Source organism: Triticum aestivum, chromosome 7D (assembly GCF_018294505.1).
Source record: "Triticum aestivum cultivar Chinese Spring chromosome 7D, IWGSC CS RefSeq v2.1, whole genome shotgun sequence".
In the NCBI taxonomy this organism is placed as follows: Eukaryota; Viridiplantae; Streptophyta; class Magnoliopsida; order Poales; family Poaceae; genus Triticum; species Triticum aestivum.
In genome coordinates this window covers 391,497,746-391,522,458 of record NC_057814.1, presented here as the reverse complement: position 1 = coordinate 391,522,458, position 24,713 = coordinate 391,497,746, and the positions used below count along the sequence as shown (strand labels likewise).

General features: G+C 45.7%; 1 protein-coding gene across 1 annotated transcript; it reads left to right on the top strand.

Moving 5' to 3' along the window:
- Positions 1–12,123: 12,123 nt before the first annotated feature.
- Positions 12,124–18,480, top strand: LOC123165617 (probable UDP-arabinose 4-epimerase 3). Its single transcript, XM_044583309.1, has 11 exons — positions 12,124–12,408; positions 13,105–13,243; positions 14,181–14,305; positions 15,860–15,973; positions 16,078–16,185; positions 16,275–16,366; positions 16,619–16,760; positions 17,061–17,155; positions 17,230–17,359; positions 17,545–17,689; positions 17,956–18,480. The coding sequence occupies exons 2-11, from the start codon at positions 13,204–13,206 to the stop codon at positions 18,180–18,182; spliced, it is 1,218 nt and encodes a 405-aa protein (XP_044439244.1). The 5' UTR covers positions 12,124–12,408; positions 13,105–13,203; the 3' UTR covers positions 18,183–18,480.
- Positions 18,481–24,713: the final 6,233 nt, after the last annotated feature.

The following is a 24,713-nucleotide window of genomic DNA, read 5'->3' as shown; positions in this document are numbered from 1 at the left end:
TGGATGGCTGTCGTCAGAGAAGACGAGAAAAAGTTGGTGCTCGTGAACTTCCAGACCTCCCATGAGATTATCCTTCCTCCGTTGGATGATATAGAGTTTTACCGTCGCGGTCCAAGTCATCTAGATTACGTGGTCAGTTGGACGCACCCTTGTTTGCAAAAGATTGTAATCTCCCAAGTGCCTACACGACATGCGGATTACGCAGACTTCAAGCTAATTGCCATGTTCAACAAGGGACTCGCCTATCTTTCCGCCGGTGCCTTCTTTAGCTGGAGACAGCTCAGCTCGCAGTGGATCGTCGTCAAAGCTGATACACACTTCTGTGATGCTATTGAACACAATGGCATCATCTACGCGATCGACAAAGCAGATGGCACCACGTATTGCTGGGACGGCGCATGTAAGTTGTTTCCGCCTGATGTTAATGATGACGCCATGACACTGTTTGAACTTTTTGTGATGATTGACATATCCCTGTTTGAGCAGAATTTGAGTAGAACTATGGCAATGTATTAGAGACGACGTAAATCAGCTATATTTGGAATGAGTTAATTCATGCGATTGTGACCATTTCATTACAACCAATTTGTACCTCTGAATAATCAAACGGTTACGAAGATATTGATATTCTCCTTATTTTATAGTAATCTATATACTAATAAATATGAGTGTGTATCAATGGCCATGTTAGTTTCCTCATTTTCATGATGTAGAAACATGCATCACACTGTTGGTTTCATCTAACCATACATTAGGGAAGTAAATGTGCATATGGAGAACTCTATATTTGGAAGTAGTGAAATCATGTAATGCTTACCATGTGTATATACCTATGTTCGCCCTTCAGCAATCAATGGCTAGAATAATATGCTCACAAAAATTTTGCCCACAGAACATGAGTATATAACAATGCATGGTCTATTAGTTTCCTTGAAGAATTTGTTTGTGAGGACAGAACATGATTACATAACATGCATGACATGGTAGTTTCTTGTGAAGAATCAATTGTGAGATAACATGAGTATAACCATGCATGGTACTTCTATATTTTCGAACCCAGTATACATTTCCCTGTATTTTCCTTCCAGTTCCAGCAGGGACATATCAATGCTGTTTCTTGCATTATCCTACTCATACTCTGAACAATGCTGATCTTACATTAACAATGCCTGTCCTTTTTGATATGATGCAGTGTCCCTACAGTTACTGCCCTTTGTAATCACACCACCTTTGCCAAAAATAGGGAAGCACAACTGGTTCCTCGCTCGATCAAACGACGGCAAAAGACTGATGATCATTCGTACACATGAGCTGGAAAAGTTATATTGCAAAAACCCCATTGTATGCAAGCACCGTGAAATACGTGAGTATCCGGACAGTGGCTGTTACGTCTATGAGCAGGATACCAGCTTGTTGGAGCCTTCAGGATTTTTGAGTTGAAGGCGGGTAAACAGCCTTGGTTCACACTCTCTGTTTCTCGGACTCAATTATCCGATTAACCAGGAGATCACCGTTGGCAAGGACCTTGATGGCAGAGAGGCTCTGTTTGCTATGGAAAACTATGTCTACACGGCGAGCCCTAGGAGTCGGGAGCAAACTCCCCTGATTGTCAATGATACAGCCTGCAGCCAAAAGAAGGTGAGAATGAAAAAGGCATCTGGATTAACTTTCATCCTTGGATGTGTCGAGTCCGACAGGCAGTGATGTGGTTCAAGCCTTCAGGTTGATAGGTAATTGGGTCGTTGCGTCGAAAGGGTGGAGTACTGGTGTCTCCGGATTACTGGTGGCTAAACCGGGGCTGAAAATTATGATGATGTTGGATCATCCCTCTTCGAATGACTTGTTGTCTTTGCTGCTTGTTCTGGAAGGGTAGTTCTCTCTTTTTTTATGCATATTCCTTGTCATTTGGTCATCCTCGTCTATGTCACTCTTACTATGTAATGGTTGCCTCTATTTAGAATGTCATTCTCGTCTAGATCACGAGAGTCTGAGCGCTGCAGATTGGTGCGTTTTGGTGGTGTAGCAAGACTTCTTATGAACTAGCATGTCTTGTTGTTTATGTCAGTATTAGTCACTAGTCAGTGTTTGAATGTTGTATATATTGTTGTTTCAAACTGTTTATTTTCTCGAACTGCTGGTGGGCTAAATGAGGGCATCACCATTCTCCAGTGTTCAGAGTATATCTCCTTTTTTCAAGTTACTAGCAAGATGTCCGTGCGTTGCACGCAACATCAAGATCTTGTGGGAGAATTGGGACTCTTGTGCGCCGACATGTGGGCGCCACCGGTGTTTTCGTGCGCTTGCGCGCCGAGAGCATATTGGCGTGTGTTCGAAATTCATGCTACCTTTTCATCCCCAATCTCCCGCCCCTCCCCCACCTCTGGAATCTCGATTCCTACTCCAGTTCCCCCAAATCCCCCTCCTGTATTCCCTATACTCAAGCGCACTATCATGTCGCCGGTCAACGCGGATCTCCGAGCCGGAGATCCTGAGGTCCGTCCTGCCTTCGGGCGCTGCGTGCTGCCGCTCAACAGTGGCATGGCGGTGCTTGACAACCAGTTTGCCGGCAAAGTGCTGATGGTAACCATCAACGGCGACCGACCTCACGTCTCGCTGGACAACCTTGTCAAAGCTCTTGGCATTGCGCACAGCATCCAAATAAGTGACTTGCCCGTCAAAGTCTGTCCGCCACCGGCTGATTTCTTTGTCAGGTTCCGAACAACTTTCGACTGCAGTCGTGTGTTCGAATCTTCCCGGCGTTTGTTCTGCGATGGCGCGCTGGTGAGCTTTGATCGGTGGCACCCAGGATGGGGTTCGATGCCCTCTGAGCTTGAGGTTTTAACAAAGCTTACCTTCCACGGCATGCCTCGGCGTGCTTGGAGTAGCGAGTCCATGAATGAGCTTATCAACGACCTTGGAGGTGAGCTCATAAGTATGTTTGTTCCTCCAGACAGCTGGGCTCTGACGGTTATGGCATGGATGAAGAAGCCGCCCACCATACCGAAGGTGATTGGTGTTGAGATACCGGTGCAGGAACCGGGGTTGTACTATTCGTCGCCACCAAGGCCGCCGCGGACCACATTAGGGATGTACCTATATCGAGTGTTTGTGCATGTGAAGAAGTGGTCAATCCATCAATCGAAGTCCTGCCGCCGCCGCTGGTGCCCGGGTCCGTCGACGACGTCCATTACAGGAGTCAACGTTAGACTTTACCCGTGTTGCTCGGAACCATGGATGGCACAGGGCCTACTCCATCGCGCGGCGGAGGCCACTGCTTCTTTAGGAGAAGAGGCAGGGCTGGCTGCCTGGATGTGCTCTAATTTGAGGTAACAACTGAATCCTGTCAGATACTAGTTAAATCCGAGCTATGGGTGTGAAGCACTGATGTGCCAGTACATTTGATTGTGACTTGTTCTGTTTTTTACCTGAATTTTTTTTAGAAAGGGTTGTACGTCAACTTAATGTTCTAGCAGAACTTATATATTGTGTTGTCTGTCTGTTTTCTTTGCACAGCATTCAAGATATTTCCCCGTCATTGATAAAGACGATGAACCATTATGTACGAGTTCATTGGTTTCAACATAGCCCTACCCATAGCGATCCATTGCTTCCACCCTGATTGTGCCGCCTGCGTGAAATTTTTGTATGCAAGTTCAGTGTGCTATAATGTTCTATATGATTGTGTCAACTATATAAGTTTTTACTGAGCATCATCAATGCATATGGCTGAAAGATGTATTTACGAGCATCGACCGATGGGTCTCTCTCTCTCTCACACACACACACACATGCACAAGTGGGACCCGTTGAATTATTTCTTCGCTCGTGACAGCTTTTAACTAGGTCCCGCTGTACTCTAACTTTTTTCTTAAGTTATTAATTGAGCTTAGTGACTTCAAAAAGTTGTACAGAAGCCTTGTTTGGGCCTTTCTGGCGTCGCTGAATGTGGGCTGAGTAGCCATGTAAGGTTGTACTGTACTACACAGGCCTTTTTTCAACATCAGCACTGGGCCGATAGTTGTACACAATCCGGGTCAACTTGTTATTCTCTGCCCCACTGGGCTGCAAATCTTTCCTAGGAGGGATGCATTAGGCTTAACAAGAAAATGGGCTTTAAGAAATAATAAATGGGATGTAATTATAAAAACTGGGCAGTAACTATAAAAAATGCACCAAACACGTAATTAGTTTATAAAATATTACTTTTGGATTTTGAAAATTTTAATTTCATTAATTGTTGCGCGCGCAATGTTTCGTTGGATTTTAACGTAATACAATTTTATATTGAAATTGTATTTAATCTGACTAGAAATTTCGGGATAAAAACATTCCGGATCCTATCAAAATGTGGGAATTTTTTTATTGAATTCTGTTTTGAACGGTTGGTTGAAATTATTAATCGTTGTCCTAGCTAGAAAATGGGCTGTACTTTTAACAAACTGTAAATGGGCTGTAGTAAATTTCATTAGAATTCAAAAATGGGTTGTACATTCTTACAAATCGCAAATGGGCTATAAGTTCTCTGCCACACACTTGTGGGCCTACTAAGTTGACGCGTCCCCTAAAAAAAAGTAAGTTTGACGCGTATGCAAGGCTTTGTCAACTTATAGTCAATACACGGTTCTAGCAGCAGTGTCCATTGGATGTCCATCCAACGGATGTCGTGCTTCTTCTTCAATCTCGGATATTCTAGCTTCAGCCGCCCAAAAAATGATTCCTCCTGACATCTGGGGCGCACCGTTTCAGAGGCTGACCTATGGGCCTACTAAGTTGACGCGTACCAAGGGCTTTGTCAACTTAGTCAATATAAACGATTCTAGCTGCAGTGACCGTACGATGTCCATCCAACGGCCGTCGTGATTCTTCAACCTCTGGTCTTCTTGCTCCAGCCGCCCAAAGCAGTGCCGGTCGTGCTGCCTGCTCCTGCCTCCCGTGGCCGGCTGTGCTGCCGCGGAGGCCTCACCGCCCCCTACCACTCCCACCGCTGGCCAGGCCCTCCGGTGACGGCAACCTCACACCGCAGCCGAACCAGTGAACCCTTGTACTCCTCTCCGCGTGGGCATCTACTTCCGCGTCTTCCCCGGCTCCGCGTCGTCCCCTTCCTAGGCCTCATCGTCGTCCACCGCCCTGGTGCTCTCGGCGCGGCGTGGTCAACGCGGTCAAGGAACGACTTCCATCGGAAGAGTACTATACGTGGAGAGGCTGACAGCTGGGTCCACGGCCGCAGCAAGGAAGTGCCTCCTTATTACGCGGAAAATAAATATTCTCCACCTGATAGCAGGGACACACCGGACGGGCCACCATATTTCGCGAAAAAAACGTTCCCCCTGACTGCTGGGACCCACCAGCTACATCTTCGCACACAAGGAAGTGCGTCCATATTACAGGAAAAAATGATTCGCCCCCATGACTGTTAGGACCCACCAGCTACATTGGCACACAAGGAAGTGCCTGACAGTTGGGACCCACCTGGTCGAACCGTACATAGCATTGTCATTCTGATCGCGAACGTGTACGTACATACGATCGATCTGTGTGCAGGCTGCAGCGATGAATCGTGGTCGTGTAAGGAAGGGCACGTGTCGTAGTAGAGGCGCACACGTAGCATGTACACGTACGTACATCGGCCAGGGTGCAAGAAATTAAATACGACCACGTACGTACATATGGGCGGGGTCTCGAACGCCTACTCGCGCATACGTACGGCCAGGGCTCGCGTACATGGCTGGGTTAGAACGAAGAAACTACTTCGTCGTCGTGTTCATGGGGAGGCAACCGGCTGGGTCAGAACAGAATGCGTCATCATGTTCATCGGGAGCCAACCGACTTGGATGGAACAGCCGATGGAAACGAGGCCTGGCGTACCGCGGAATGGAGAAAACGGCCTTGTGTTCGACCAGCCACGGTCGAAATGGGATCCTGTTCATCGGGAGGGGTCTGGCGTACCGCAAGACGGAGGAAATGGACTTCTCTTGGTCGAAACGGGGTCCTGTTGATCGAGAGGGTGATACGTCTCCAACGTATCTATAATTTTTGATGTATTCATGCCATGTTTATAATATTTCTACATGATTTTGGTATGATTTGGTTATAACTAACCCGGACTGACGCTGTTTTCAGCAGAACTACTGTGGTGTTGTTTTTGTGCAGAAATAAAAGTTCTCGGAATGCGCTGAAAATCAACGGAGATTTTTTCTGTAAAATATAAAAAATACCAGAACGAAGAGTTACCGGAGGGGAGTCCCGTGGGCCCCACGAGGGTGGATGGCGTTCCCACCCCCCTAGGGCGTGCCCCCTGCCTCGTGGACTCCCTGTAGGGCCCCTGACTTGTTCTCGACGCCAACTTCTCCTATAAATCCCCAAACTTCCAGAACATAACCTAGATCGGGAGTTCCGCCGCCGCAAGCCTCTGTAGCCACCAAAAACCAATCGGGACCCTGTTCCTGCACCCTGCCGGAGGGGGGGATCCCTCACCAGTGGCCATATTCATCATCCCGGTGCTCTCCATGATGAGGAGGGAGTAGTTCACCCTCGGGGCTGAGGGTATGTACCAGTAGCTATGTGTTTGATCTCTCTCTCACTCTTGTGTTCTTGATTTGGCACGATCTTGATGTATCGCGAGCTTTGTTATTATAGTTAGATCTTATGATGTTTCTCCCCCTCTACTCTCTTGTAATGGATTGAGTTTTCCCTTTGAAGTTATCTTATCGGATTGAGTCTTTAAGGATTTGAGAACACTTGATGTATGTTTTGCATGTGCTTATCTGTGGTGACAATGGGATATTCACGTGATCTACTTGATGTATGTTTTGGTGATCAACTTGCGGGTTCAGTGACCTTGTGAACTTATGCATAGGGGTTGGCACATGTTTTCGTCTTGACTCTCCGGTAGAAACTTTGGGGCGCTCTTTGAAGTACTTTGTGTTGGTTTGAATAGATGAATCTGAGATTGTGTGATGCATATCGTATAATCATACCCGTGGATACTTGAGGTGACATTGGAGTATCTAGGTGACATTAGGGGTTTGGTTGATTTGTTTCTTAAGGTGTTATTCTAGTACAAACTCTAGGATTGATCGAACGGAAAATAGCTTCGTGTTATTTTACTACGGACTCTTGAATAGATCGATCAGAAAGGATAACTTTGAGGTGGTTTCGTACCCTACAATAATCTCTTCGTTTGTTCTCCGCTATTAGTGAATTTGGAGTGACTCTTTGTTGCATGTTGAGGGATAGTTATATGATCCAGTTATGTTATTATTGTTGAGAGAACTTGCACTAGTGAAAGTATGAACCCTAGGCCTTGTTTCCTAGCATTGCAATACCGTTTACGCTCACTTTTATCACTTGCTACCTTGTTGTTTTTATAATTTCAGATTACAAAAACCTATATCTACCATCCATATTGCACTTGTATCACCATCTCTTCGCCGAACTAGTGCACCTATACAATTTACCATTGTATTGGGTGTGTTGGGGACACAAGAGACTCTTTGCTATTTGGTTGCAGGGTTGTTTGAGAGTGACCATCTTCATTCTACGCCTCCCACAGATTGATAAACCTTAGATCATCCACTTGAGGGAAATTTGCTATTGTCGTACAAACCTCTGCACTTGGAGGCCCAACAACGTCTACAAGAAGAAGGTTGTGTAGTAGACATCAGAGGGGTGTAGCGTACCGCAAAACGGAGGAAAAGGACTTGTGTTGGAGCGCTACGGTTGAAACGGGGGTCCTGTTCATCGGGAGGGGCGTGGTGTACCGCAAAACGGGACTCCACGGGATACTGTTCATCTCCACCATCGACTGCCTCCACGGGCTACTGTTCATCCATCGTCGACCTCCTCCAGCCTCCACCTGCGACTGTTCATCCACGACGTCTCCCCTCTTGCCTCCACCAGCCACTGTTCTTCCACGGGCTCCTGTTCATCCAGCCTCCACCGCTCCTCCACCGGCTACTGTTCAACCAGCCCTCTCCACGGGGTCCTGTTCAACCATCCCTCCACGAGCTATTGTTTATCCAGCCCTCCACCGGCTACTGTTTAACCAGCCCTCCACGGGGTCCTGTTCATCCACCCCCAACCGGCTCGATCGGGGTCCTGTTCATCCAGCGGCAACGACCTCTACTGCCACGGGGTCCTGTTCATCCAACCCCCCACCGGGAACTGTTCATCCACCCCCCCAATAACGCTCACTGCTCATCCAGAGGCAGCATCGATCGGCTTCAGTTAGCAGCAGTAGCGAAGGAATCACTCAAGTTCAGTTAACAGCAAGGGATCAGCTCGGGTTCAGTAACGCGTAGCCTGCAGTGCAATCGCTCGGGTTCAGTAGGCAAACGCCTCTCTTGGGTTCAGTTAGAGCCCAACGCCTCGCACCCACGCGCGTACATGTACGAGAGAACGCGCATCGCTCGGCCCCCGACCACCCACCATAACCGGGAACTCCCCGATATTTTCCTCACCCTCGCTTCTACCACGGTTTTTTCCGTCATGGACGGCCCAAAGAATGTCATGCATCTGTGTCTCCGGCCCACCCAGGACGAAAAGCCCATTTTCTGTCATGATTTTTTGTCATAGAAGTAGGAGCCCACCACATCTATGATGATACCGGGTTTTGTCACAATTATCGTCATAGAAGTGTCATAAGCATGACAAAAAAAATTCGTTCGGCCCAAAATGTCACGGATGTGTCTTTTTTTGTAGTGCATGGAACATATTTAACACAAGTGTAATTGAAATCACATATTTCGCTCATCGGTATTTCAGAATACTGATTCTTGCTTAAAACTTCTTCCATGTGACTTTGACAAGAAACTCTTCTTGCGTATTTCATACTAAACTGCTTTAGTATTCTGTCAATATGTATGTTGGCTAAGCCCATTAGACATTACTGTCTCCATAGATCATCATGCCTAATATTAGGACTATCTATTGTCTAAGTACTTTACTGAAAAACTAGTTTTAATAAAGTCTTAATTCATGTGAAGAAATTTATATTATTTTCAATCAATAATGTGTCAAACACATATAGTGTTTTAGAAATATTATCATGCTCCCACTTTCTTTCTTGTAGATACAAGAAACTTCACTTTCCTCGATGACCACTTCATTAGCACGAAGACTCTAACTCCACTATGCTTGCTTCAGATCGTTATAAGATCTCTCGAAGTTTGCATATTTACTAGCATCCTCTGGATCGACAAAATTACCTTGGATCGTATCAAACATACAACCTTGGTTCTTTTTCCATATCATGGGAATCATTTTGACATCCATATATTATACTCCCCCCTTAAAGAAATATAAGAGCGTTTAGATCACTAAAGTAGTTATCTAAACACTCTTATATTTGTTTACAGAGGGAGTATATCATAATTAAAATATTTAGTAATTGCTAGTTTAACCTGCACTGACTATAAGTATTGCTATGATGAGACAATCTCGTCATAGTCAACTCCTTGATCTTATCATAAACTATTTGTAACAATTCAAGCATTACAAAACATTGCTATCTCTGTCAGTTTATAGATCCATTACTATTTTCTAGACTCTAAGTCTCGAAGGATTCATCAAGTTCTAAACTTCAATTATGTGTATGGATACTATCTCAGATTATTTTGACATATAGCAAATTTTTGGAGTCAGGTCCCATCAATGTTTCTCTGTGAATTATAGGTTAATCATTTGTTCAACAATATTTCGTCTACATAACATGAAGGTCTGCACGAATTTTTCCAACCAATATGGTTCCGCTGCAAGTTCGACTGAAGTCTCTATATCTCATGTAGAGTCTCTCGTATCAGTCATGGGAGGAAATTCTAGAATCACTTCTAGCATTTCTTTTCTTTGACCTGATCACGAAGATTCTGCAATCTTGTTGAGTTGCACTGTCCTCCCACTCACTCTCTTGCAGAAAACATTTTCTTCAAAATTTTCGCACTCTCTAGCAAAACACTTTGCCTTGGCGTAGTGATAGAGGAATACCCAACCATTTGGGATAAGTTGGGGTTGTACGATGTGATTAATAAACCTTGTGCTATTGATCACATGGGAGAGGCAGTTATGGAATTCTTACTCCTTATGCCAGACCAAGAACTATCTATATTGGGCCTCCAGAATGTACGTGAATTGATCGCTATAACCGCTTGGTATCTATGGTGGGATAGACGCAAGCTGGTTCGTGAGGGAAAGTTTCAAGATGCATACCAGATGTCCATGGGGTCGCGCTATAACGACAAACTATGTAAATGCCCATTCACCTAATGCAATTAGGAAAGAGGGGGGGGGGGGTGGAGCAGACCTCCTATGGGTTTTGTAAAACTGAACGTGGATGCTTCTTTTGATCATGATCTGCTTAGGGGCATAATTGGTGTTGTCCTCGTGGATGATAAAGGAAAATTCATTGTTGATGAAAATTGGAAGACCGATTGGTGTGCTTATGTACTGACAGCGGAAGCGTTGGCTCTAAGGTTGGATTTATCTCTTGCACAAAAGATGGGATGCAATCGTCTTGTTATTAACTCTGATAATATGTAAGTCATTGACACAATGAAGAATAGAGGACAATCTGCGGGAGCGACGACGACAGTATTCGATGATTGCTATTTCATGGCGTGTGTTTTTCTCTTACTAGTTTTGAACAATGTAATAGGGAAGCAAATAAGGTTGCTCAAGAACTTGCTAGATTAGGGTTTCCTGACAAGGGATCGGTTCGAGGAGCCGTTGAAATATATTGTAATTTTCTTATTGACGATGTAATTGTTGTTTCTAGTGAATAAAGTTGTTGTTGGGGACCCCTCCCCCCCATTCTAAAAAAACTAGGTTAAAATATTTCCCATCTTCTAGAGAAAAGGAATTACCTAACTAGAGAGTATGCCCCGAGACATTCTATTTTAGTCCCTATTTGGGGTAATAAATTTAGGGAGAAACTAACAAGACACCATTAAAAACCCAAGGATAGCCTTTTATTCATGTCATATAAAGTCAAAGTGCTCTGAAACTCATGGTGAACAACTTGCGAAAGCATGGTAGAACATAAGGGAGCATACCAAATATGAGCTATCTCATGCATCTTTTCTCCCTCGTGTCTTCTCGAGTTAAGTAGCAAATTCTTCGATGTTTCACCATCTTAAAAATGCCATTTCCAAGTAAATTGCGTGGTTTTGATGTCTATGGTGTCGATCACATTCTAACCATGAGTTTGTCTGATTTATGCGTTCCAAGAAAATTCTTAGAGGTTGTCTTACTAGAAAACAACATTTTACACGGTGCCATGATGGATCAAAGTCATTGGAGAAACTCCAATAGAGTCTTTATATCCCTCTTGGATCCATAATAACCGCCAATGTGAAGCATATAGGGTAAAAAAACACTGTAACATATTCACCAAACCCGCCTTCATCGCCATATTTCTGGAGGACGCTCCATACTTCCCTCAACTTGCTTGGAATCGAGCTCCGCTGCCGAAAATTGAGCTTCACCGACATCTGCCATTTCGTCGCTGCGGTGGGAGTAGGAAGCCTCCCACGCCCTACCTCACCCTCGCCTGCTTCAAGTAGTGGGAGATTTAGAATTTGAGTACCAGGAGTGTCATCTTCAATAAATCTCTTTTTTTATGAAAATTATACTAAAATAGTATAATTTGATCTAAACATTATGATAAATCTAACAAATAGTCTTGAAATAGTATTAAGAAATGTTTTATATTTGAGATAGAGGGAGTATAATATAAACTACCCCCTCTACTAGTGATCCAGGCACTCCTATATTTCTTTACAGAGAGAATATTTTACATTTTTGGAGGAGTTAAAAAAACAAACTATAAATACCAATCCTTAGCAGATTGACATGTACACTGTACAAGTATCATGTCAGGTAGTGTCTCGTCATCAGATCGATTTGACGCTGACCTGCTTCCCTAGAGTGCTGACATGTACTCTGATGCTGGCTCGTAAATGCAAGAGAAAGGTAGGAAAAGAAAGGAAAAAAAAAGATGCACGAAGAAAAGTTCGCAGTGCAGTGTAGGTGGTGATAGATTCCCAACAACAAACAATGCGAGTAATAAATTCTGAAACTTGAGATTCAGTCCTGGTTTCAAGGTGGAGAGATAGAGTGTGCAGTCACCTCCTGGACCTAGAGTGAGAAAGAAAAGCAAGAAACGGCGAGAGGGAGGTGGAGAGAGGAAGCAACAGCAAAGCAAGGACTTTTGCAACTCTACTTCTCTTCTCTCTAGACAGACAGAGGAGAGGAGAGGAGAGGAGAGAGAGGGGACTTGGTCCAGAACACCACCCCAACGACCCCCCTCCTCTCCCGTGTTTTCTCCTACTTCTCCTCCCGGACGGAGGCTTCTCCTCTCTCGCCCTGCTTGATTGGAGCTGCCCCTCACTCCCTCTGTCTCCCTGCGCGCGCACGGTGAGCTCTTGCCGCCTCAGCTGCATTTTCTTGATCTGGCTTCGCGGCCGCGGGACTTTGTTGCGGATCGGGGGTTTCCTCATGCTTGCGTCTTTTGTAGTTGGACATTCGTGATGTTTGGTTCGGATTGAGGCGGCAAAAGTGCGACATTGATGCGATTCGGTTCGGAAATTGGGTTTTTCTTTTCCTTATCCACGGATGGGGGGTGGGGGGGGGGGGGGGGATGCGTTTTGGGGATTACTGGGTTCTGATGCATTGGCTTCTTCTCTTCGAGCTGTTCGTGTTTGCGATTTTTTTCCCCTGGAGGATAAGGTAATAATAAGAAGTAAATGTGCTTCGATTTCTCTCGTCGTTGTTCCGTGCTGCTCTCTTCGGATCTACTGCGGTTGCCACGCCTGAAAACTCCATCCCGGCGGCACTCTCTTGAACTCGAGATCTTGCGCTTTTAATTTCCTTTGTCCTTTTCTGAATTCGAGATCAAGACCGGCGAATTGACTTTTGAACCTGTTTTTTTTTTGGCCAATTGGTGCCCAATGCTCTATCTAATGCTGTTGATCCTTGTTTGGAATTGCAATGCTGTTCTTGCCCTGTTGGAATTGGCCGCCCTATGGCCATGTGGATTCTTATCATTCGCTTGCTCTGGGGGTGATTTTTTGTGTCCTTGTGACTTACACATGCCGTGTGCTGGTTCTGTAGGGATTCCACCATTGGCAAAAAGATCAAGGCGGCGGCAGTGGCGGCGGCGAGTAGAGGTTCCACCATTAGATAGTTCGTCTCAAGGAGAAGAATTCTTACATGATCCCTGCAAACAGGAGGGGAACACAGCCTAGGGCTGGTAGATCTCTCTGCCCTTCATCTTAGCTATTACTGTTTCTTTAGATATATATACGCCTAATTGCCATGGCTTTTCACCCCAATAGTCCTTGGGCATGTGCGCCAACCAGTTGTGGGTGGGCATTGTTTTTGCTTAATTTGTCTATCGAATCCATGCCCCATGATACAATGTGATATTATTATTTTCAATACTCCACCTGAAAAAGCTGTCCTTTTTTAGAGCTTACAATGGGATTCACTTGTGTACAAGTGCATGCTTAGCTTTCCACGGTGATGCTTAGCATGCTTGTTAGTGAAACTGTGTTGTTTCACACTGAAAGTCGTAGGGGCTGTTTGGATGGCACCGCACAGCTGCCCTTCCAAAATTTTGGTCGTTGACCAATAGGCGTTTGGATCATGGCCAAGTTTTTTGATTGTTGCCAATTATTTGGTCACGCTATGTGATTCTGTAGTAGCCAGCGGGCGAATTCCTGGCGGCAAATTCCTGCGCCAAAATTTTGGCAAGCCTTCGTTTTGGTAGGGCTGGCATGGGCACCAACCAAACAGCCCCGTAGTGTTTCTGTTGGCACTGTTTTCAGTGGTGTTTCTTCTGCCTGAAGTAATGCTCCTTACATAGACACTAGAGATGCAAGTTGCTAGGAAGGTAGGCAAGTGAAAGTAAAGCAATTAGGTGCAGTATTTGAACTGAAGTCAACTGGACATGTGCACCCATACCAATTTAGCCTTTAAGCAAAGCTGTCACTTTGTTGCGATCACATTTCAAGCAAGTCAACAGTATACTTACTGGTTACTGCATATATTTAACAAAGAGAAAGTTATTTTCTGTGAGGTTCATCTCTCTCTTATTCATTGTTCTAATCTACTTGGTTGCTCCATTGGTCTGACCACGAGTATGCTTCAGCTTAATCCCTTATGGTCTATACTTTTGTTGTTGATAGGGATGGAGTACTTTGATGCTAGGCGTAAACCACATAATATTGGGAAAGTCATTGTGGCCCTGCTCTTCATAGCACTCTGTATATTTGTTCTGAAGCAATCTCCTGGTTTTGGTGGCAATAGTGTGGTAAGATGTCCACGTATCTCTTATCCTTTTCCCTCCAATCATATTCTTTTTAATTTGCTTTCGGAATCAGTTTTTCCTCACGTTTAATAGCACACAAATTAAAGGTCACCTATAGGTATTGATTACACCTTTCTAAGTTCCTTCCTTTTTTGTTTTCTTGCTGGGCACTTCATCAAATAGTTTGTTTTAGTCTCAAGCAACTGTAGGCGTAACAGAAAAGCATATCATCACTTGGGTTATTGAATACATCCTTGTATAATGAACATAAAAAGAATGATAAATATTCTAGTTTTGTCCACGCTCATATTAGGCACTCTTAGTAGTGCTAGCAAGCAGATGATGAAAGTGACATCCCTCCAGCCAATAGTCTTTGCATTGCTTTCTAGTTTACATTAGGTCATGGTCCAACTTGAACTTCCATGACTGTTTGTTGCGACTTCTTGGTTTGGTAAGTTGTGGGCCTAATGCATCCTAACAAATTGGATCTTTCATCAATAAGGTGGTAGTTGTATATTATGACAGCTAAGCCATCTCAATAAATACCCCTGACTTTTCCTGTTGAAGAAAAACTATTTGGTGAATTTGCAGATGTAGATATGTCAGATCTCTGAATTTACAGGTTAATTATATAGCGCAGTGTTTTTTTTGTATGACATTTTAAAGGCTTTTGCTAATTGCAGTTAAAAAACTACATTGACTTTGTGTATGGAGTGGAGTAAAAAATGCATTGGAAAGGTGCAAGCCACCATCTCTCTCCTCTTTAATTACCCAACCCCCAATGAGCTAAGTGCATGTAGAAATTAAGGAGACCATGTGTAGAATGTTAGACTACCCACATTGGGAGTAACATAGGTAGTATAACATCACACATATCTAGATAAAATAGATGATGTGGCAAGCAATAAATGAAGAAATGGAGGAAAGTGGTAACATAGCTAGTTACTAGTAGTATGAGTAACATCACACATATCAAGGCAAAATGAGTCTATAGCCTAATAAATGAAGTGTTGCATGTTGCCACACATATGTTACTCCCCACTATAGAGGTAGTAACATAGACTAGTAACATGTGCATGTTACTAGTCTATGTTACTACCCATTGTGGCTAGTCTTATTGGTCTTGATTACCTTGTGATGAGAGAGAAACATTTTTTTCTACTTTAAAGTGCATTGGAAAGATAGAAGTGCACTCTTTTGTGGACAAATTTTAAAGCCAAATGCACATTCTTTACCGGACGGAGGGAGTACATATATAAATTTGCATTGTATATGTGCGGTGAAGCTTGGGTATGATATCACTGGAGCTGAAGAATTTTTTTTAGTTATTAGTAGATGAGCCAGACAAAAATCATTTACTTTCCAATTTGATTTGAAGTGTTGGATAGGAAAGTAAAGTGTGTATCAACTTCTTTTGCTCACGCTTTTCATCACTTCATGCAAGGTCCTTTATTTTGTCCTCTTTGTTATGATTACATGATTATCATGGTATTACTATATTTATATTCACTTAAATTCACAACTGTAGAGCTGATTTTGGTTCATGTACCGCTGCAGTTTTCTCGTCATGAACCTGGGGTTACCCATGTCTTAGTGACAGGAGGAGCTGGCTATATTGGTTCACATGCCTCATTACGGCTATTAAAAGACAACTATCGAGTTACCATTGTGGTAATTCCGTTTATCTTTCTGTGGAATTGTTGAATATCTGAAGGAGTGATTCATTTGGTGGATCTTCTTCATCCTTGATGATAAGTTAATGTTTATTCTTGTAGGACAATCTTTCTAGAGGAAATAAAGGAGCAGTAAAGGTTCTCCAAGAATTGTTTCCGGAGCCTGGGAGACTTCAATTCATCTATGCAGATCTTGGGGATCAAAAATCTGTATCCTAATTTTATGCTTATAACACTACCTGCAGCATGTTGTCCTTTACAGTTATATTGTTCTTGTTATTCACTTAACCGGACTCCAGGTCAACAAGATATTTTCTGAAAATGCATTTGATGCTGTGATGCACTTTGCGGCTGTTGCCTATGTGGGTGAGAGTACAATGGAACCCCTTAGGTAAGCCATCACCTTATTGACAGTTTGACACACTTCACCTGTGAAGCCTCACCCACCTTACACACGCACTTGGGTAGAATGACCTAAACATATTCTTCTAGGGAAAAAGACACTCAATTTCCTTTCCTTCCAAAAAACTAATGTTGTAATTAGTCCATGGATCACTGTAATGTCAACCACTCAATCATGCACTTATTTTGTAGTTCTCCAGATAACGCTGTTATAGATTTGACAGTCTCGACTACTTGGCAGGTATTATCACAATATTACATCAAACACCTTACTGATTTTGGAGGCTATGGCTTCTCATGGAGTCAAGACACTTATTTACTCTAGTACCTGTGCAACTTATGGAGAACCAGAGAAGATGCCTATAATAGAAACCACACCTCAGGTAGGTATTTTTAAGATGACTTGTAGACGTGCAGGCGATTATTTATAACATGGCTTCTAGAAGTGTAGGCTACTATTTTTAAGATGGCCTTATGAAGGCAATGTTTCTGGGTATTTCATCTTCCAATTATTGAAAAGGCAAAATTCAGTGCTGCTACTTAAATATTTTACTCTTTACTTTGCTATTGCTAGTTTCATGTATGTACCTGTATTCGCGCAAAACAAAATCTATTTACCTTGTCGGAACATTCCGATATTTTTGTATTATTTTCCTAATTGCTTTATATGTATCTTTACACAGTTGCCAATTAACCCCTATGGAAAAGCCAAGAAAATGGCAGAGGACATCATACTAGATTTCTCAAAGAGAACAGATATGGCTGTCATGATTTTAAGGTGGGATATTTGTACAAGTTAGGAATTGATGAACACAGAATTGATTTTGACTGACATGAAAACTTTTGTCTTAGATATTTCAATGTCATTGGATCAGACCCGGAGGGAAGATTAGGTGAGGCTCCTAGGCCTGAGCTACGAGAGCATGGAAGAATATCTGGAGCATGCTTTGATGCAGCACTAGGAGTCATTTCAGGATTGAAGGTATTTTTTTTCTTGTATATTGACTGGAGCAGGTTCGCGTATCAAGTTGTGCATGTTTGGATTATATTATTAATATGGTATATAATGCTTATGCTCTCTGCTTCATAGTAAGTAGCACGCCTGTGTTTTAAGTGCAATCAGTGAGTAAGGGGTGAAGCTGATGGATTTTGACAAATCAATTGCAGGTTAAAGGGATAGATTATCCTACAGCTGATGGAACCTGCATAAGAGACTACATTGATGTCACAGATCTAGTAGATGCTCATGTGAAAGCACTCAACAAGGCAGAGCCTAGTAGAGTTGGCATTTATAATGTTGGCACTGGAAGAGGTTTGACAATACTAGATTTCTTTCTAATTTTACTTAATCGCAGTTAATTCTTTGCTCACGCAAGGACAAAGCATATCATTTATATATGAAAATTGGCATAGAAGAACATGCAAAGAGTTAGTTGAGAAGAACCAAAGGGGTATTCTTTACTGATCTTACATTAGAAAAAAAAACCATGTAAAGGTTATGCAACTTTGTTATCATGCTTGAAGAATTAACTGAAGTTGTACTGTCAAATCATGCCCATATCCATCTCCTCTATTCAGGCCGTTCCGTTAAGGAGTTTGTCGATGCCTGCAAGCAGGCAACTGGGGTTGACATCAAAATTGAGTACCTCAGCAGGAGGCCAGGAGACTATGCTGAAGTATTCAGTGACCCTACCAAGATCAACAGTGAGCTCAACTGGACTGCTCAACACACCGATCTGAAGGAAAGCCTGTCTGTCGCATGGAGGTGGCAAAAGTCGCATCCGCGTGGCTATGGGGCAAATTAGATATAGCTCGCAATCAATAACTCCGCTGAAACCGTTAATACATGTTGATTCTGTAGTTAGTGGTATAGGATCTTGGTGCTCTATACTCCTTGCCAAGTCGCTTCGTTCTTAATCTGTTTTTTTTTTTTCTGTTTTCAAAAGGTTTGTTTTTTGCTAGTGGAAATATAAGCGATTCGGATATGCTGGAAATCCTGTAAGCATTCCTGTAAGAGCAAATTGCTTGATTGAAAGAACTGTAAAGTACATTTCTTGTGCCATTCAAATCTGATGGTTGTCAACGGAAGCCGGCTGTGAAATCCCTGCTGTGTTTGGCTATGCAAAATATTTTGCCCATTTCTCATGCTGTTTCTGCACTTCTTTTGTGCTGTGCAGCCACATGAAGACATGCAAAATTGTACTATCATATTATGTCATTCGAGGTGTACCCGGGCACATGAATTTTGCATGTAAAAATGCTTCAAATTCGTGTGTTCCAACTTGCAGAGATGTCTCTATGGGAGCATGAAGTGCATGGTGACCAGCCATCCTCCATCTGAACAAAATATATGCAGGCATGTTTGGAGTGCGAGGTTTTCGGCTTTCGTCAAAATTCTACAGAAATGCTGACCAAATCAGAAGAACAAAAACAAAGAAATGCCACCCAAATCAGCAGGCCTAATAGCATCAGGACTGCATGGTTAGGTAAGTTGCCGCAAGTTAACAACAGCTTGATCTCTGACTAAACACATGCTTATGTAGGGCAATCAGTAGTGAGGTCTTGCCAGCAGTCTGGTGAGCAGTGCTCTTTTGAGGGTTTGTCTCTGTGTGTGTGTGTGGTGGAAACACGGAGAAAAATTTAGGTGACTCGAACAGCAACTTGGCTGCAGCAACAGGCGACCAAACAGGTAGATGCACCCTGCGCAACAGAACACATATGGATTGGGCAAAGTACCTACCTACCTACCCCTGCGGGAAACTCTCTTTTTGGCTGTCACGCCAAGTCTCCCAATTGGTTGCCACAAAAAAAGAATGCGCGCGCACAATTCATTTGTGGCTGCTAGAGTGCTAGTTGGCCTACGGTGCGTCTCTATCCAGAAACACATGTTTTCATTTCTGATGTGCTTTTTTTTTGCGAATACATTTTGTGCTTAAAACATACTCGTACTACTACTAGCAGGATCCAAGGTGGGAGAAAAGAAGCGCTTCGTACGGCACGGCACCCCCATCCTGAAACCCTAGCCTCCCGCGACTCCGCTGGCGGCCGCCGCCGCCGCCACTGCGCAGCCCCCTCCGCCGCCCTCGCCCATGGCCCCAGTAGCCCCCCCCCCCCGCCGCCCCTCCCCCTCCCCCTCCCAGCCCGGCCGGGGATGAAGGCCCTGACCCGGATCCCGACCCGCGCTCCTTTCCGGCGGTCGTTCTTTTCGCCCCTGCTGCTCCGGCCCCGGCGCCGGCCGCTCAGGCCCCTGCTGCTCCGACCCCGGTGCCGGCCGCTCCGGCCCCTGCTGCTCCGGCACCGGCGCCGGCCGCTCCGGCCCCTGCGGCTCCGACCCGGCGCCGGCCGCTCCGGCCCCTGTTGCTCCGGCACCGGCGCCGGCCGCTCCGGCCCCTACGGCTCCGACCCCGGCGCCGGCCGCTCCGGCCCCTGCTGCTCCGGCACCGGCGCAGGCCGCTCCGGCCCCTGCGGCTCCGACCCCGGCGCCCGCCGCTCTGGCCCCGGCCGCCCCGGACCTGGCCGCTCCGGCCCCTGCGGCTCCGACCCCGGCGCCCGCCGCTCTGGCCCCGGCCGCCCCGGCTTGGGTGGAGGTTGGGAGACGGCGCCGCCCGAGCCTGGAGAAGGTGGCTGCTCCCCCTCCCAGGAAGGATGCTGGACTGCCTCGCACTTTCAAGCAGAGGACTCTCGGCCTCTGCTTTCGGTGCTTGGCGTCGGACCACTTCGTCGCGGGCTACCACGGCCCTGTCCGGTGCTTGGGATGTGGCCAATCCGGCCATGCGAGCGGGAGTGCTTGGCACGGCATCCTGCCGGTTCAGAACCTCGCCGTCCCCCCCTCGCGCCTACCGGGCCTCGTCAGCGGCCTCCCCCCTGCAGCGGATCGCCTCCAGCCCCACTTCTTCGACCTGGTCGCACTTGGGCTTCGATGGTTTCTCGTCAAGACAACCCTGCGACTGATGGTGTCGTGCCGGCGGTTGTCCCCGGCGTGCCTCCTGCTGTTTTGGAGCCCTTGCGGCCTCTCCTTGCAGCTCAGGCGGAGGCGCTCGGCGCTGAGTTACAGGCCTTGTTCGCTGCTCGTCTTGAGGTGCTGTTCAAGCCTCTTCAAGACTTGGTTGCTGCTGTGGAGAGTTGGACTGCTCAAGTCTCAAGCCTATGGGAACCTATGGAAGATATCGGGGGCAGCCAAGACCTTGCCAATGTTGAATCTGCTCCTCCTGCTGTGGCCGTTGGTGAGGATTGCAGTGCGCTTGTTGTGGCTGGCTGCTCAGCTGAGTTGAGTGAGAAGGCTCAGTCCGTTGATGATCCGCCTGCCTTGGAAAAGGTCATGCTCGAGGATGATCCTCCTGACTTGGCTTCTGTCCTACCCGGGATGTCGACACTGGAGGAGCCGAAGGTTTCCAGTGCTCCTTGCACCGGGAAGCCTTCAAAGGAGCTGATCCAGATGGGTGCAGATGAGCCTCTTGGGAGAGCCTCCTCTCCGCGGGGGGAGTTCCTCGAAGAGCTTGCTCTCACTGTGTCGAGCTCGCCTCAAGTTTTGCAGGTGGGAGAGGCTGCCCCTTCTCTCTTTGAGCGACGAAGCTGCCGTTTGGACAAGAAAAACAAAGATTGCGACATTCCTGTAGCCAAGCGCGCGGAGTATAGGCGGGCGGAGGCCTTTGGAGAGGTTCCAACACTCAAGAGCAAAGGAAAAGCATCTGAGGAAGACCTGAATGAGAAGATGCAACACTATCTGCAGATGTACAAGAAGGAACACACGCCCAAGGTGATCGAGGCGGTGCACGCATTAGTTCAGGCCAATGCTTGACCACTTCTGTTGCCAGGGTGCACTTCGGTGTGCTGCCATTGTAGAGAGTTTGTGGGTGTTTGCAGAGTTCGTCTTTGTTGGATACAAGGCATGGCCTCCGTTCCTAGGCCTGGGGGCTCTTGTTTCCGGCACAGATGATGTGCCATGAGTTGTTGGGTGTGGTTTTTGCCGGTTTCCCATATTAACCGCGCGTGTATGGTTTTCGGGTCCGGTTTCCCTATTAACTGGACCATTTTCCCTCTTCTATAATGCAAAGGCAGAGCACCTGCCATTCACGCTAAGAAAAAAACTACTACTAGCAGAAAGATGTAATATGTGACATAAAATTATTTTTGCGAGATGAATCACGGTGTAATAGTGTCCGATGTGTATTGTTAACCCGAAGGAGTGCACCCGTTGCAGAAATATACAACGACGTTTTGGAGAACATGCGTTCAAATTTATATATACTTCAGTCCTAAGTAAATAAAACGTCTAACCAAAAAACACAGTGAGACAATGTTACAACAGAAAAAAGTGATTCTTTTTATGTGTACAATTGTTGTAGATGGGTATGGTCGGGATTTGCCCGTGCTTTGCAAGCAACTGCTGGCTCATTAGGAGGTTCGCGTATGCTAAAGGCATGCTTGGTTTGTAGTCAACCTTTACCAACTAAAAGCCCGGTATTTCACTTTTTATAGTTCTATCATTTTTTTTTGACAATGATGTAATATACAGTTGCATATAACCATTGTCGTCACTAAGTGGTTGTTGGAAGTTCTCCTTTTATTCTAAAACAGAAGGAAAAAAATGTTGCTACTCCGTGGGCTTTTTTTTTTTTGAGTATTACCCATGGGCTATATTAATGCCCCCTTTTGAGTCGATATCCCTAGATATAATGTCTGATCGTGCTTTGAGATTCAAATATTTCCATCACCTTCGTGTTAGCATACTAACTTAACACCTTAATGGCTTCAATTCTATAGAATCGCCATGTCAAAACAAGGTCAATGTGGTCCAGGGTCAAGTATTACTTTATCATTAAGTCATTTCGATGCCTAACATGAATCGATACAAGTTAAATAACTGGCTCATCAGGATGAGTACAATGCTATGTCGTGTAGAGATATAAAATATGTGGATCTCAATGCTTCATTGTATAGAGCCCGCAAGACAGGGGCGGGTCTAGGAATTCTCAAAAAGAAGGAGGTGGGCCAAGGGATGTTGGATTGGACCTAATAGTGCACACATGCTTTCTTATGTTTTTGGGTTGTGTTAAAGCAGTGGCGATGCAAGACTTCATCCTTGTGTAGTTAACTAAAATTTGTGTGGCCAAATATATGTGTTCATATGATTTTTTTAAAACAATCTGGCATTAATTTCTAGATGTATATGTTGTTTCGGGCTTTTGGCCAAAAAGTTTTGTAGTCAATTGACCACACAACTGAATGTGGCTTCATCACTGGGTTAAAGTTGTAGCCCTCCCCCTACCCTTACTATGAGGTAAGAATTATACATGCGTTCGTATAACAACGGTACAAAGAAGATTGTCTTTTGTCTTAGATGATGAATCGAGTTTTTAGTATTCTTTACGACTTCACTATGTACTTTGAGCTATTAGCCCTCCCCCTACCCTTGCCATGAGGTAAGAATTATAGATGCGTTCGTATAACAACGGTACAAGGAAGATTGTATTTTGTCTTAGATGATGAATGGAGTTTTTGGTATTATTTATGACTTCACTATGTACTTGAGTGCTAAAATGTAGATACTTATCACAACCGTGGGGTACCTATTATTGACGATGTACAATACCGGCTAAGCAAATATTACGTTGAACTTACTTACTCTATAAAAGTAATTGTGTGAGTAGATTGAGAACAAAGGTTCGGACAATATGGAAGCTTTGTGTTTTAGAATTGTTTGCATCGTCCTAAACTTTGACTGGATTTATTATTCTAATTTATTTTCTAATCTAGATAGAGTTCTATTAGGTTTTTTATAGGGATTTTTTTCGCCAAATTTGGAACTTCATTGAATCTTGGTCTTGATGATTATAGAAGGATGTAACTTAGAGAAGATGAAACATAACATGGTTATTTTTGGGTTAGCCGTTCATTTCTTACAACTTTTGTTGGAATTATGTTCAAGAGGCAATTATAAAATTTGTACTTTTCCATCCGATCACCTTTAAAAAAACACCCCATATATTAATTAGGACAAAGATTACAACCGTTCATTACAAATATCACAACACGGGACGGGACATCCCCATGTAACAACCCATTAACTCTGTCAGGGGGATGGACCCCGGGCAGGCAACGAAACCCGGATCCTTTCAAAAACATCAGGGCTGGCAACGCCCCTCAACCCGACGCGTCCCTGGCCGGCTTCCCAGCGCAACCTGGCCAGATGTCGCAACCCGGCCAGCCGGCTGGCCCATGCCGGCCGCTTCCCAGAAGACATACCTCCATCGACAAGCGGGCATGGCCACAGTCCGCCCCCGTTTACGCTGGCCCCGGCGGGCGCGACTATGGTGCCGACCAAGCCACCGCCTGGGCGGGCGGCGTCTCAGAGGCGCAACCCTGTAGCAAGACGGGGCGGCCATCCCATGACGTCCGGCATGGCGTGCCTACAATATCCAGCAGCCGGCCGTACCCGCGCCTGGCGGGCCCGGTACAGCCCGCACCCGACGGACCAGGCGAGACCCGCATCGGGCGGACCCCGCGGCTCCCACTGCCGGCTCCTAGACACTGACATCCCGGCCCCGCGCCCATGTAACTTTACCATTGTAACCCCCCCCCGGGGGGGGGGGGGGCAGCCTATAAGACCCCCCGGCGCCCCTCCATGCAAAGGGCTAGAATCTAGTAGAACACTCACACACACCCACGGAGAAGGAGCAGCCTATGCACTGGCGTGTCGTCCTTCCTCCCCAAAACAGCTCTAGGAGCAAGCTTGTATCCACCTCATACAAATCAAACTCGGCAGGACTAGGGGTGTTATCTCTCCGGAGAGTCCCAAACCTGGGTACGTCTTGTGTCTCACGCTTGCTCGTACCAACCTCGCCTCTGGAGCCCACCGGTTTCCTCTCACCTATCCCTCTCTTTAGCCATCCCATGGGGCAGCTTGAGGTGTCGGCCGAAGACATGTTCCAGACACGGCCCTTCATCGACTCTAGCGAGCTCAGTGTGCACAGCCTGGTCCCCGTGCCCGACGCGGCGCCGACCGGCTTCATTGCCTCGTTGGGCGTTCCCCTCGGCGCGTTGCGGGCCCCCGATGAGTACCCCAACGGGGCGCTCGACGTCACCAACTCGCCTGTCCCGCTCGGCAGTGGCATCTCCGATGACGTGGCGGACCACTGCATCCGTGTGGAGGTGCTCGTCACCGACTCTGGCTCCACTTCCTCTAGCGCCCGAGAAAGGCCGCTGCTTCCAAGGCCGCAGCGAAGTGCGCCAGCATGGCCGACTCGCTGCGCGCCACGATGCAGAACCTCGGCATCCCCATCACCACTGACATCAACGCCACCCAAGCCCAGGCCCAGCTTGATGAGGAGCGCAAG